This window comes from Heloderma suspectum, chromosome 2 (genome assembly GCF_057233095.1).
Source record: "Heloderma suspectum isolate Gila_16-S chromosome 2, 16-S_ref, whole genome shotgun sequence".
NCBI lineage: Eukaryota > Metazoa > Chordata > Lepidosauria > Squamata > Helodermatidae > Heloderma > Heloderma suspectum.
In genome coordinates, this window is record NC_139459.1 from 281,603,601 (window position 1) to 281,616,705 (window position 13,105).

At 46.2% G+C, this 13,105-nt stretch overlaps 1 protein-coding gene and 1 long non-coding RNA gene across 4 annotated transcripts; one reads left to right on the plus strand and one right to left on the minus strand.

The window, feature by feature from the left end:
* The first annotated feature begins 12 nt into the window (after positions 1–12).
* On the plus strand, positions 13–7,490 carry LOC146354717 (uncharacterized). The gene is made up of 4 exons (XR_014788470.1): positions 13–189; positions 3,358–3,464; positions 4,622–4,688; positions 5,847–7,490. It is a non-coding gene; the product is annotated as an uncharacterized LOC146354717 (long non-coding RNA).
* Positions 3,306–13,105, minus strand: HYAL1 (hyaluronidase 1). Of its 3 annotated transcripts, XM_084839628.1 has the most exons (5): positions 12,864–13,105; positions 10,998–11,199; positions 7,689–9,200; positions 5,814–5,903; positions 3,306–4,246 (listed from the first exon to the last, which is right to left on the minus strand). In XM_084839628.1, exons 3-5 carry the CDS (start codon positions 8,616–8,618, stop codon positions 3,920–3,922), a joined length of 1,347 nt encoding a protein of 448 aa, XP_084695754.1. In that variant the 5' UTR covers positions 8,619–9,200; positions 10,998–11,199; positions 12,864–13,105; the 3' UTR covers positions 3,306–3,919. The 3 variants fall into 3 exon arrangements, with proteins under 3 accessions (XP_084695754.1, XP_084695753.1, XP_084695755.1); XM_084839627.1 differs by lacking the exon at positions 10,998–11,199 and having other exon boundaries at positions 7,689–8,926; XM_084839629.1 differs by lacking the exon at positions 10,998–11,199.

Here is a 13,105-nt window from a genome sequence, read left to right on the forward strand (position 1 = left end):
GGCTGGGAAGCCTCTTTCCCCGGAGCTTTTCTTCTCTTCCCCTTCAGCTTTTCGCAGCTGGTGCCCTTCTCGTCCAGGCCGGCTCCAAAGTTCTGCGGGCCCCTGTTGCATTAAGGAAAAAGATCGTCCTCAGCCTACGGTGGAGGAACAAACCAAGGAAGGGAAGGGCAGGAGAAGAGGGGGCCGCAGGTCTGTGCTGCAAAGTGGGCTTGAGCAAGCGTATGCGCGGGACTGGGCCCAGAATGCGTGCGCGTTCCGGAGATGGGAGTGCTTCGTGAAGGGGGGATGAACGCATATCGCGAATGTGGTGTGGGGGTGTGGAATTAGGGGGGGGGGAGAACTGAAGCGGGGCCGTTGATGATCCACTGCTTGGGCCCCAAAACATCGGAAGCCAAGCTGCCGCTGTAAGCGGGTGAGACCGCCTCTGTAATGTTGTTTTGCTTTGAAAAGAAAGACATCCGTTCAGTTTGGCACTTTCAGTGACCTATTGAGTATGCCTAATTTAGTAAAGTTAGGCTACATAAATATTGCTATTACTACTGGCATGAAGAGATTCCAGTTGAATAAGAAAACAATTCAGGCTGCAGAAGCCTATAGCCACTTACCTGGAAGTAAGCACCATTGAACTCAGTGGGACCTACTTCTGAGTATACATGTATAGGGTTGCACTGTTGGGATGAGGAAACCATCCCCTGGAGGTTTAATTCTACCATTTCCTCTTTCTCTTCTCAGTAGAAGATATATTGTGGTCTGAGAAAGGAAGTATTCTGTTTGTCTTATGCGTAACTATATTATCTCAAGTCATTCGACATTTATGCAAAACCTATATAGATTTTTGTATATATACAAAGGAGACGGCAGAAGGTAGATTGGGATGAACTGAAAGATATCTGGGTGATTTGTAGTGAATAGATCAGCAAGGATTTCCAGCTCCCAATGGTTTAACAACAGCAAAAACAAAAGGGCTTTCCCCCACCTAAATTAGGCCGCTAAAATCAAGAAAGCTCCGAAGAAAACAGTAGTAGATTTGTGTGTGAAAGGATTTGTGTGAGAATTCCAGTTCTGGCATCCATCTGCCAGAGAACCAAGGGCCACTGAGAGCTGCACCCTGGGAAGCTCGCTTCACCTTGTCAGCTCCCTGGGTCTGCGGACTCTCATACACCGGCCAAAGAACCAAGGGGCACTGGGAAGCTGCATTCTCCCTGCCTCCCAGGATAAAAATCGCAGCAAGGGGGAGACCCCTTGCCCCCTAGCCCCATGCATCAACCAGAGAAGGAACAGCTACAGGGAGCTTGTTTCACCTTTCTCTGCCAGAAAGGACACCTATAAGAACATTGGAACAAAGAACTGGTGCCTGAGTTTTTGCTCTTTTTCCCCTCCTCCCTCCCAATCCCTTTTCCTTTTGTGTCATGCCTTTTGGATTGTAAACCTGAGGGCAGGGACTGTCTTCTGATTGAGCTTTGTGAGCCACTCTAGGAGCCTTTTTTGGTTGAAGAGCAAACATGCTGTAAATAAATAATAAAAACTAATGCCTGGGCTGAGCATATGCTCAGAGGCACCTTGTTCCTCAATTCCCTGTGTGCCTTCCTGAACCTCTATTTTGCACCTGGGTCCTGCTATGGGCCATGGGGTTCTAGTGAAAACCCAAATGGATCCTGCAAGCCTCAAATCTGCCCGCCGCTGACCTATGCTAAACGTGATTTATTCATTTATGCCGGGGGTAGGCCATGAGCAGCAATGCACCCACAGACACTTTTATTGGCAGCTGCCAAGGTACACTAGCCCTCCCACTTTAAAACAAAAACAAATCTTACCAACAGCTGGGATTGCTGTGAAATAGGGTTATGTTGCTATTGAAAAATGGGCTCAGCCGAAGTGTTTAGTGTGCTGGGGCTCAGACCCCACCTTTGCCTTGTGCTCAGTCTTTTGGGCAGGTTACTCGTCCTTTGCCATGCCTCCCAGGTGCTGCGCAGGACAGTTTCTCAAATTGCCAAATGTGCCCACAGCCCAAAAGGATTGCCTGCCCCCGATTTATATACTGGGAGTTACCATACTCATGTGGGCATATGAAACCTGCTTTGCTTTATATGATGGACTGGATATCACTTAGTTCAGTATAATGTGCTTTTTCTTTCATGGGCAGTTCTTAAGCATTGCCACTGAAAAGTTTGTTGGCATTGGTTCATGGGAGAGGACGGAAGGTGTGTACACCTTTACTCCAGGATCTCAGGGGAATTTGCACTTGTGTAAACCACAGTGAGACCCCTGGGAAGGAGGTATTGCAATTCTACCCCCATTAATGAGTGCCTCGTGAGCTTTGCACAAAACCTGCCCCCCCACAATTCCTAAAAACTTCTGCTGTCCCAAGAAATCTGCACTGTCAGGAGAAAAACATTCCAGGAGCTCTTCTGCCGGCATTGGCATTGCAAGGAATGAGAGACTAGGTTGCCATATATGTAATGAAAAGGGATGCAGCATGTTGTCAGTTACCTTTGTTTGCTCCCCAAAGAGGCTGAGGCATCCTATACACTAATAGCAAGCTGGTAGTAGTGCAGTTCCATATTTAGCCAGAACAGCACCATCCATGCAGGTGGGAAGTATCAGTAGACTTGGGGGGCGGGGGGGGGAACCCAAGGTTTGTGGATTTTTTAATCTAACAGAGGGGGTGGGGCTCCAAAAACAGGCCTGTCAGGCATGTTCAGCAGCCACAGAATGCTAACAGACTGTTGGGAGGGATGGAAAACAGAAAAGGGGGAGGGGAATGGAACAGAGTATCCTGGGAAGAGACATACATGGCTGGCTGGCACCCTTTTGTTCCATTCTAAAAACAACCTGCAGAGGATTGGCAGTGACCACTGTGGGGTCCCATGGAAACCGACCAAGCCTTTTCTGCAAGGCACAGGCTACGTTTACATAGTGGGTGTAGCGTATGTGCACGTGTGCAGAGCATATGAGTTTCTGCAGTATTGTGCGAGGTGGGGGCAGGCAGAGAACGGTGTTTGCAGAGGGAGTTGTGTTCAATAGTCTGACAGCTACTGTCAGATGCAAATGCTGACCGTAGTTTCTACTTACACCATTTTTAATCAAGAGCAGGCCTGTTGCTGTGTGTGGTGCGAAGAGGGGATTATTCTGACTATGATCCAAGACTGTTTTAAAAAATGCTTAGACAAGGATTCATCTAGTGCTGGGCCTTCTCTGTCTCAGAAGATGGCATGACATGACATTGCCATTGCCCGCACACACAACCCCCCCCCCGCCCCCGCCCCCTGAAGTCAGCTCTCGAGATGGGGAAGAGCAGCGTGATTCATTGCAAACTCTGTGATGGGATATCAGCTTTATTATGTGCTTCCTCAACAGACAGAAAGCTGAAGTTTGGCACACATTCAATCCAAGACACTCTAACTACTAGAAAAGTCTGAAAACAGATGTACAACTCCTGCTTGAAACACAAAAGTCTACACATGGTAATAGCTGGCTCCCTGGGAGAGCACTAGCACATTGTAATGGCAGCCAAGAATTTACATAGTTAACACTTTGTTCTCTCTCTCTCACTCACACTCACACATATACGGATACTCACGTGTTCTAATAGTTTTATTATATATTATGGATGGGTGGTGTGTTAATAGTGCTGCCTTTGTTCAGACACTGTCCCTCTCAGACAATATGCATACCTTCAGAACAGAATGTATCTCTCAGGAAGAAGCCAGGTGTGTGCTCCTGAGGTAAGTATCCATGTGTGTGCATGCATTAGCACATGTTGACCAGCAGATATACATGGCTATGACGAGATTCTCTCATGCCAGGGGGGTGAGGTATATATATTCTTATGGAGTACATGCTTGTTATATGTGCCTTTCTCATAATTAAAAAATAAGCATATATATCCATCCTGAATCAAATGTATGGACACATGATGTTACCAGTCATTCCAGACTGACTTTTTCTCACACTGCAAACCCTCCCAGCCACTATAACACTGGCATGTGAATTCTTTGGCCATATTGACTTGCTCCTCCTTTGACATCTGACCCATCACAAAGAAGTGTGGCTCCACAAGATGTCTCTTAATGGCGAAGCTGGTAGGACTGAGATGGAGAAAAGCCTCTGGATGGCTCTCTTGCCGCATGCAGCGTCCGTTCTTGGAGCACAATATCTGGCTGCACAGTCTGGTGCTGCTAGTCACATTCATAATGTACGGACCCAGGAGAGTGTCCACGTACGTCTTCACATGGAGACAGGCTTCCTGAAAGGTGCAAAACGCAAGTCCAGAAAACAGTGAGCTGGGAGAAATGCTAGGCTAGTCTGCAACAACCATGCTCCTTCAGCATATATATATATATATATAGAGAGAGAGAGAGAGAGAGAGAGAGAGAGAGTGTGTGTGTGTCTGTGTAACCCCAGAGGGTTTTCCTTAACCTATACATTTATGAATAAACCATGTTTTGCAGACAGCCTATTAAGTTTCCAGTGTGGACTCCTAACGCTACTAAAGCTAGCTAGAGCTGCCCGCCATTTGCAAAAGGGGAAGCAAAAAGAAGAAGGCAGGTGGGGGGAACTGCGATATTTATTTCTATTTATTTATTATTACATTTATATCTCACTTTTTTCCTCCTGCAAGGAACCCTGGGCAGCTTGCATGGTCCTCCTCCTCTCCATTTTATTCTTACAACAACCCTGTGAAGTAGGTAAGGCTGAGTGAATGACTGGCCCAAGCTCGCCCAGTGAGCTTCATCGCCGAAGGGGGATGAGAACCCCAGTATCCCGACCACACTGAAGCTGCCTGTGTCTCTTAAAGATTTTGCAAGACTGAGCACCTCATAATCCTTCCCATGCTGGCTGGGAATGATAGGGATTGCAGTCCAACACATCTAGGGGGGCACAAGGTTGGGGAAGGCTGCTATAATCATCTCCATACACATCCACAGGACTGTTACCACCCCATATGGCAGGGAGCCAAGCTGTGAACAGCCCAGGCCTGCTGAGTTCATGGCTATCATCCACACCCCTAAGCCATTCTTCTTTATTCGGGTATCCCCACAGTTGCGGGATCCCAGCCTCTGACTGTACTAGACTGCATCATCTTTAATGCTAGGCTTATTTATTTGGTCACATTTCTGTCCCACCTTTCCTGCAAGACCTCAGGGTGACGTAGTTACCCCACTCACCCCTTAAGGAGAGAAAGAATTGACTGTCCCAAGACCACCCAGTAAGCTTCAAGGCACTGTTTGCCACAGCCCCTAGGAAACTACAAGCATATCTTAAAATAAATTGTGTTCATGATCTTAACTGAATTGATTTTATAGGACCGGAAAACATGGTGGTTTTAATTATGATTGAGTCTTATGAATATTGTCAATGTGTATTGTACTTTGTCAAATTGTCAATTTATGGAATGAAAGCTCTCATAAAGGCCTTTGGCTATCTGTATGAAGTTTGACCAGTATTAAAGTGGGGATCTGAATGTGGGACTCCCCGTTCCTAGTCCAACACTCTTACCACTTCACCATAAGAACATAAGAGCACTGCTGGATCAGACCAAGGGTCCATCTAGTCCAGCATTCTGTTCCCACAGTGGCCATCCAGCTGTCCATGGGAAACCACAAGCAGGACACGAGCGCATCAGCACCCTCCCACCCATGTTTCCCAGAAACTGGTGTACGTAGGCATTCTGCCTCTGATGCTGGAGGAAGCATATAGCCATCAGGAGTAGTAGCCATTGATAGCCTTGTGGGATAACCCTTGTGGGATAACCCTTGTGGGATAACCATATGGGCTTCCCACACCCAACCTTGCCCCTCAACACCACTCACCTCTGAATAACTGTAATTTGTGCTCCCCCACAGGACAACTCCAGCAGCACCTTGAGAAGCGCTCTCACCAATGGTGTGGACCAGGTCTTCCTGCAGGACAAGTGGCAGCCAAAGAAAATAAGGGCAACAACCATCTCCTTTCATATTTCATATCTGGGCTTGATTATCCATCCTTTGGTCCTACAAAGGACATTTAGATCAGCCTTCCCCGACCTGGCGCCCCAGATGTGTTGGACTGCAACTCCCATAATTCCCAGTCAGCATGGCCATTGGGAAATATGGGAGTTCCAGTCCAACACATCTGGAGAGCACCAAGTTGGGGAAGACTGATTTAGACACTACTACTAATGGACAGCAATAGCCCCCCTTTGAGAATCTTGGCCATAGCAATGATTATGTATTACGAATTGGATTAAGAAATGACTACTCAGTAGAACTTTACCATACCCTACTGTCTTTGCTAACAAGGCGCTCACTATTATTTGTAAAGATTTAAGTGAAATGAGCTTACACTCCTTTTCTTCAATGGTTCTTGTTTTAAAATTGACCTTTATCTGGATGACATCCACATCCATCTTTCAATGTTTCTATCTGATTGCCTCTCTCAAGTGATCATTCTGAAATTATCCAGGATGTGTCAACATTATTATTACTGGATCTGCTCTCCTAGGCATGCAATACTTTTGAGACATTTTCAACTTTCTCCCTTCCTGGTCAAGCCTTTGCCAAGAGATGATGCTTCTTCCTCTTCAGCATTTTCAGAAACCACCCATTCTCTTTTTTATGTCGAAGCCCTGGTCACTTCTTCCCTTGACTTCCATAGATCTACCCGCTCACCAGTCTCCTGTCATCTCTCTTTTTCAGCCAACTCAAAAATAATCCCGCTCATTCATAGGATCACACCAGCCTTGCCTGTAAATTGAATCTCAGGCTCCCTTCACTGCTTTCTTCTACCTCAAAGTTGCTAGTCCTCGTGTCTAAAGCAACTAGTCTTCTTCTCCTTAGCTCGCTTCCCACTCTTTCCATTCTGAGTAAGCTCATCTACTGTCACATCCCCCATACACAACTTTATCCTATCTTTGTGCATTCCTCCATGCTACTCCCTATTAATGGAAGAATATCTCTCTGTCTTGTCATGCTTTAAATTGTTCCTTCAATGACTTTCTTCTACAAAGTCTTTCCTGGACTTTCTTAATTCACCTATTCTATTATTTCTGCTTTCAGCTAACTCTTCTACAACCAAATCTTTTATCAGCCCTTGAATTCTCTTTTCACCTTTGTCCTGCCCATGTTACTGACAGATGTTTTGTAAAACACCTCCTTCATGATTAACAGACATTAATAATGATAGTAATGTGTTTTTTAGTCTATTCCTTCCTCCCAAGGAATTTGGGGAAACAGGAATAGTTTGAGATTTTTCTTCTGTAATATTTATGACTTCTTAAATGAAAAAAAGGTATTTATTTTCAATATCTGTCACATTCAAGACACAAGCATTTTCAACCTTGCCTCTTTGAAATATAGAGCCTTGTTAATGTTGCAACCAAAGTGTAACATAAATCAGAATGGATAACAAAAGCTGAAAAATCAACGTTTTTGTTTAACTTGAAGAAATACTGTTGTTCACATTTATGTGTTGAGGTAGTTATTTTCAAAAAGAAATATTCAAAAATGTTTGTCATGTCTACCGCTCATTATCTGTTAAACTATAGTAGCCAGTGCTTCATGCGGCCAGCACACTGAGCCAGGACATGACGCACACTGACAGAGAAGTATGTTCCACTGAAATCCACAGGTTTTATTTTTATGTGATGTTCTTCAGTTAAATACCGATTGGAAAAGACTTATCAAATACTGCACTGGGAATAGGTTTACCTGTGAGAGGAAGTTCTGAGTGAACTCATACACAATGGAAGCATAAGGTAAGACTGGGATGCTGCCATTCCCTGTCTGGTTCACTATCCTGAATGCCTCGTGGACCCGATGACGGACAAACTCAAGAGTTTTGTTGAAGTATCTGAGCTCTTCAGGGAGATAAATGCTCGGATAAAGGGCCCTGCTTTGGTTCCAGAGCCACTGCAATTCCTCGTTTCTCTCCCTCTCGATCTTTGGACATTCTCCTGTGTAATTGGCATATTTGTAGTCATAATTATAGCAGCTGGGGAAGCCGTAAAAGCCCCAGAAACCTTCAGGTCTCAGGTCTTTGCCAAGGGCCAATGTCTCCTCCATGAATGCCCGACTATTTTGCTCAAATGCTAACCGGGCTTTCATAGCCACCTCATCCACAGGCCAGTCAGGATGCTGTTCCTTAACCAGCTCTATAGATTTGTTCTGATAGATTTCCAAGGACCCCCAGTTGCGAACCCACAAAGGACGCCAGCTCTCCCAGTCCATGACTGCCAGGCCTTTGAAGTCTGCCTCCAAAATGGTCTCTTTAATGTCTTGTTGAGCCTTCCAGAGATGATAATTTAGGCTGGCATTTTGTGGAACACCGCCATAGACTGCAGTCCCATCCTTAGTGTAGTATGGATAATATCCTAACCTCTTGCTGTAGAAAAGAGTAATATCCCTCCCCATGAATGTTTCATTCTGGTTGAGGATCACAGAAAAAATATCCAAGTCAAGGGATATGTTGTATTTCTCTTGACAATGTTGACTGGGAGCATTCCAGACTATGACGAATGGGTGATCCAATATTACAGGGCCTCCTCCGGCCATTCCATGGTACCAAGCCATTGTGAAAATATTCAATAAACAGACCCACATTATCAAGTATGCCATAATAATCACAGTTTTGAAACACATTTCCCAAGATACCTGGAAAGAGCGCCGGTCTGTTTGTCCTTTTCAAAGCCACCAGCTTCTGACTGAGTTATGCAAAAGGAATAACATGTTCATTCCAGCAAATAGGGAAGTGAATTTCAACAGGAGGGAAAGAAACAGTAGCTCTCTGAGTTACTCAAGTTTTTCTTCCTTACCCCACCTCTGAGATGAGGAAGCTGGAACAGAGGGGACCACAAATTCCTGGTTTATTCTTTCATATTCCTCTTCCATTTCCAGATTCTTCCAGAGGTAAGTCAAGTAGTAAATAAACACCAGAGTGCTGCAATAACCTGTAATGAAAATGTTGCTGTGATTCACCACTGACCTTTCATCTTTGCTTTTCCAGTGACCTTGGCAGACATTTTGCTAGAGCTCACTGTTGCCAGGATGGACAGCAATATTCTTATCCAAAACAAGCTTGGTCCATGTCTTTGTTTCTCTCCTCCAAGTGGCGTAACTTTTTCCTCTTATGAAAGAGCACAGAATCACTCTACAGCCTAAAGGGGTGATTGGGTATATCTAAGCTACCAAGATCCCTCTGAACACAGGTTAAAGATTGATCTCCTATGGGGAAAATGGGAAAGAGCGAAAGTGAGAGCGGAGAGGCAAAACAGGGATCAAATAAAGCCAATAATAATACGATATAGCACATTTCAAATGTTCAAAGCATTTCACATACATTGGGCTGTCTCTACCTACTCTAAGAAGGACTAACATTGGATGTACCCCATTATCTCAGTAACCTTTACAACAGCCTCTGAAAGGAGCTTGACTAAAGCAACTAAGTGAGTTCATGGATGAATTGAGACCTGAACAGATTACCTCTTGGCTCACAGTTCACGTTGTAGGCATTTAAACACATCAGTAGAAGCAATCCAAAGGAGTTCACGCTGGGATGGTCTACCAAGCTGAACCCCACTAACAAGGCTTGCATAAAACCAACTTTACATACACCTAGTTTCTAGCTGCTGCATTTTAAGATTATACACAGATCCATAAAAACATTCCATAAAAGTCATATTCTGCTAAGGTTTTGCAAAGCCTGAGACCTTATGTGACCTTTAGTTAAGCCTGGCATCCCTGGTTGGTCAGCTTCTTCCAGCAGAGTTATCATTTGTCATTCCCTTTTTGTTCTAATAGAGACTTGTTTAACCAAAGTTTGGCTACATGAGTTACTTTATAGCAGGGGTGCAGAACCTCTTCCAGACAAGGGCTGAATTCCATTTTGGAGAAGCTGTCTGGGGGCGCATTTCAGTGGTGGGCAGGGTCAAAGGCAAAGGGGCAGGGCCAGCAATGCAAGCATATTGTAGCTTAAAACTCTTCCCAGTAACTGAGCCTTAGGAGGGGCATTTCAACCTCTTAGAATGGGGAAAAAACTGCACAAAAGCCAGAAAACCACCAAACGACTGGTGGCTGGAGGAAACGGGCAAGGCCTTCTAGGGAACCTCAGAGAGCTGGATTAGGACCCCAGGAAGTCCAGATTTGGCCCCTGGGCCTGAGGCTCTACACCCCTACTCTACAGGAATTACTCCAAAAGCTCTATGAATCTAATTATGCCAGCTTACGTAAGGAACAGCTGTAAAGAAGCTGAACCACTTGCTGACATAAAGGTGATGCTGTTATGAAAAAAACACAAAGTACTAAGTGGCTGTTGGCACTGGGATTAATTCATACTAGGTGAAACATAGGAACACGCAGGCAAATAAAATAATGGAGCTGGCTCTTGCTCAGTGCTTGAATCACAGGTGGCCAGGGGCAGGCTGCCCCCCCTTAACTCTGACTTACCCCCTATACTTTCAGCATTAATCCTACCTGAATCTTTGTTTCTACAAACTGCACACCAAAAGCAGCAACAGCACATAGAGCGAGAATTCAAGAGAACAAATCAGAGCAAAGGCTTCCCTTGGGCCATTAGTTGCAACAGGGGTTAAACAAGCGGACTTCCCCTTGCTCTCCTCACCCCGGCACAACCTCCAAATCTGCTCCACAGGGTCCCCCAAACCACCAGTGCAGATTGGAGACTGCAGAGGAATGGGGAATCCATTCCACCAGCAGCTTCTGTTCCACTGGTAGACAGACAGCACTGGATGCAACCCAAAAATTTTGCCCCAAACTCTACGATACAAAAAGCTCAAATGTTGCGATCTCCCCTACCCCTACTGCATTGGTAGGCAAACAGGTAAAGTTTCACATCATTTCCAACAAATTGTGGACATTTGCTGTTTGTCTGCAGAAGGTACAGTTAAAGGGGGGAAATGACAAACAGGAAAAATGCATTAAGAAAATGCAGCTAGGAAACAAAAGGTAAGAAGGAACAGATCATAAGGAAAGAGAGAAATGTACATATTGAAGTATTCTCACCTGATCACTGGAGGGTTATGGTTTCTGATCTTTTAGGAGGCGTTTAATTCAACCATCTTTCTTGGCGCAATTAAAAAAGAATGTACCTGTGACAATCCCGGGGTTAGACTACAACTCTCATCATCTCTGACAACTGACCATGCTGGCTGGGGCAGATGGGAGCTGGCATCTAACAACATCTGGAGGGCCACGTGTTCTCCACCTATGATTTAATCCATTTAAAAAAATCTCCTGCCTTGGTGCTTGCAGGCCGCTCAGGCATTTTATCCCATTTGCCATTATTAACCAGCACAAGACCAACTCACATGAAATCATTGGACTCTTTTCCTACAAGTCTTACAGTCATTAGTAATCACTGTTATGTCTAGCCACTGATGACTAAGAACTGGATTTACACAACTGGGAGAAGACCGTGGAAGGAAACAAGCTCCCAGGACGACGACGCAACAATGGAGGAAGTGGCCCATGAGAACACCCACATAGATAAGGACTCTGAGGGAGATTCTAGGAAATGGTGGTTTTGGCTATCAAGATAGAGCAATAAATTCTAGAAGAGCAGAAGCAAAGTCAACAAAAAAAGATTGTGGAACTTTAATTGTGACATGAACTTTCAAGGCAAGAGTGTACTACTTCATCAGTGATAGCAGAAGGGAATAATATCAACATTTTGTTCCCTTGCCACTGCAGATTTACACAACCATGGTCACTTCTTATGCCAGCCTTCCTCAACCTGGTGTCCCCCTGATGTGTTGGAGTGCAACTTTCATCATCCCTAGCCAGCATGGCCATTGGCTGGGGATGATGGAAATTGCAGTCCAACACATCTGGGGGGGCACCAGGTTGAGGAAGGCTGTTGTACGCCTTTACACAGAAATGTCCAAATCCTGTACTGAACGAACCAAAATTATGTGCCAATGAAATTAAAGTTATACATTCATTTATATAAATAGATGTGTGTGTGTGTGTGCCTGCACTATTCATGTACATGGGGCTTCACAAAATATATAGCACAAAGGCAAGCCCCCACCCCAAGAAACTCACAATAAATTCTGACAAGGGCATAGGCAACAAAGGTTGAGGAAGGGAAGAGATCATTTATATTTTATAAATCTTAAGATGTGCTCTGACTTATATTGAACCATCCTGCCCTGAACTATGTGCTGAAGCCTCCGACGGGCGCCAGTTACTTCCAAAAGTTTCCGACAGGGGGGAGTGCGCGGGATGAGGAGGGACTTTGCCCTTAATACCGGCGTTGCTGGGAAGTGAACCCGGAACATAAAGGGTGCGGCTGACCTAAGTTATCCCCCTCCTGGACTATGCAGCGCGTTTTCTGCTTGCAGGATTAGGGGTCTTGCAGAATTCTGAATTTCTTAGCAATGGCGTGGACTAATTAGGAAGAGTCTGGCCCGGGAGTCTTTCCTGCCACTAAGGCGGGAGGCTCCCGCCAAAAGGAGGGAGCGAAGGGGAGGGGGACACCGTCCAACAAACGCTCCCCCAGAGCCTGGTAAATCTGTAAAGAAAAAAACCAAGCGCCCACACACGCTCAAGCGACTCCCCGGCTCCCGGGGAAGCGGCATCTCCCCCCAACCCTGCCCCTTTCCTAAACTTTCGGCCAATGGCGTTGTGGGAGGGGGGACGTCATTTCCAGCACGGTTTGGCTGGGCACGTGGGCTTCCGCCAGTTCACGCGGCTTGGAGGGGTCGGGCGAAAGGGAGCGGGCAGGGCGCGGGATGAGCTGTCCGTCAGTCATCACGTGGTGGGGGGGATTAAGAAGAAAGGGCCCGGGGCGGGAGGCGCGACGCGCCTGGGCAGGAACGCTGTTGTTAGACGCGGTTCCTCGGCAGAGGGAGAGAAGCGAGCGTGGACCTGTATGTGGTTCGGTGCTGGCCGGTCCTCTGTCGTCGGCTTGGCCTACACAGGTCCGACGGTCACCTTTCCGCCGGGGCGCCGGGAGCCCTGCCGCTGTCATGCCGAAAGGGAAGGAGCCTGACTCCAAAGCGCGGTTGATCAGGCCCCGCGCACGTCCGCCGTGCACGTGTGAAAGTTCATACTGCAGCAGGACGCCCTGGGCGCGGGTGCTGCTCCTCGGGCGTTGGCGCCCACGCCCC

Excerpts from the sequence above, each read along its gene's own strand:
- HYAL1 (XM_084839627.1), bottom strand. The coding sequence starts at position 8,618 with ATGTGTTTCAAAACTGTGATTATTATGGCATACTTGATAATGTGGGTC. Across the intron at positions 5,904-7,688 it reads CTCAGAACTTCCTCTCACAG|GAAGACCTGGTCCACACCAT; the intron begins GTAAACCTATTC and ends CTTGTCCTGCAG. Across the intron at positions 4,247-5,813 it reads CAAATTACAGTTATTCAGAG|GAAGCCTGTCTCCATGTGAA; the intron begins GTGAGTGGTGTT and ends TGCACCTTTCAG.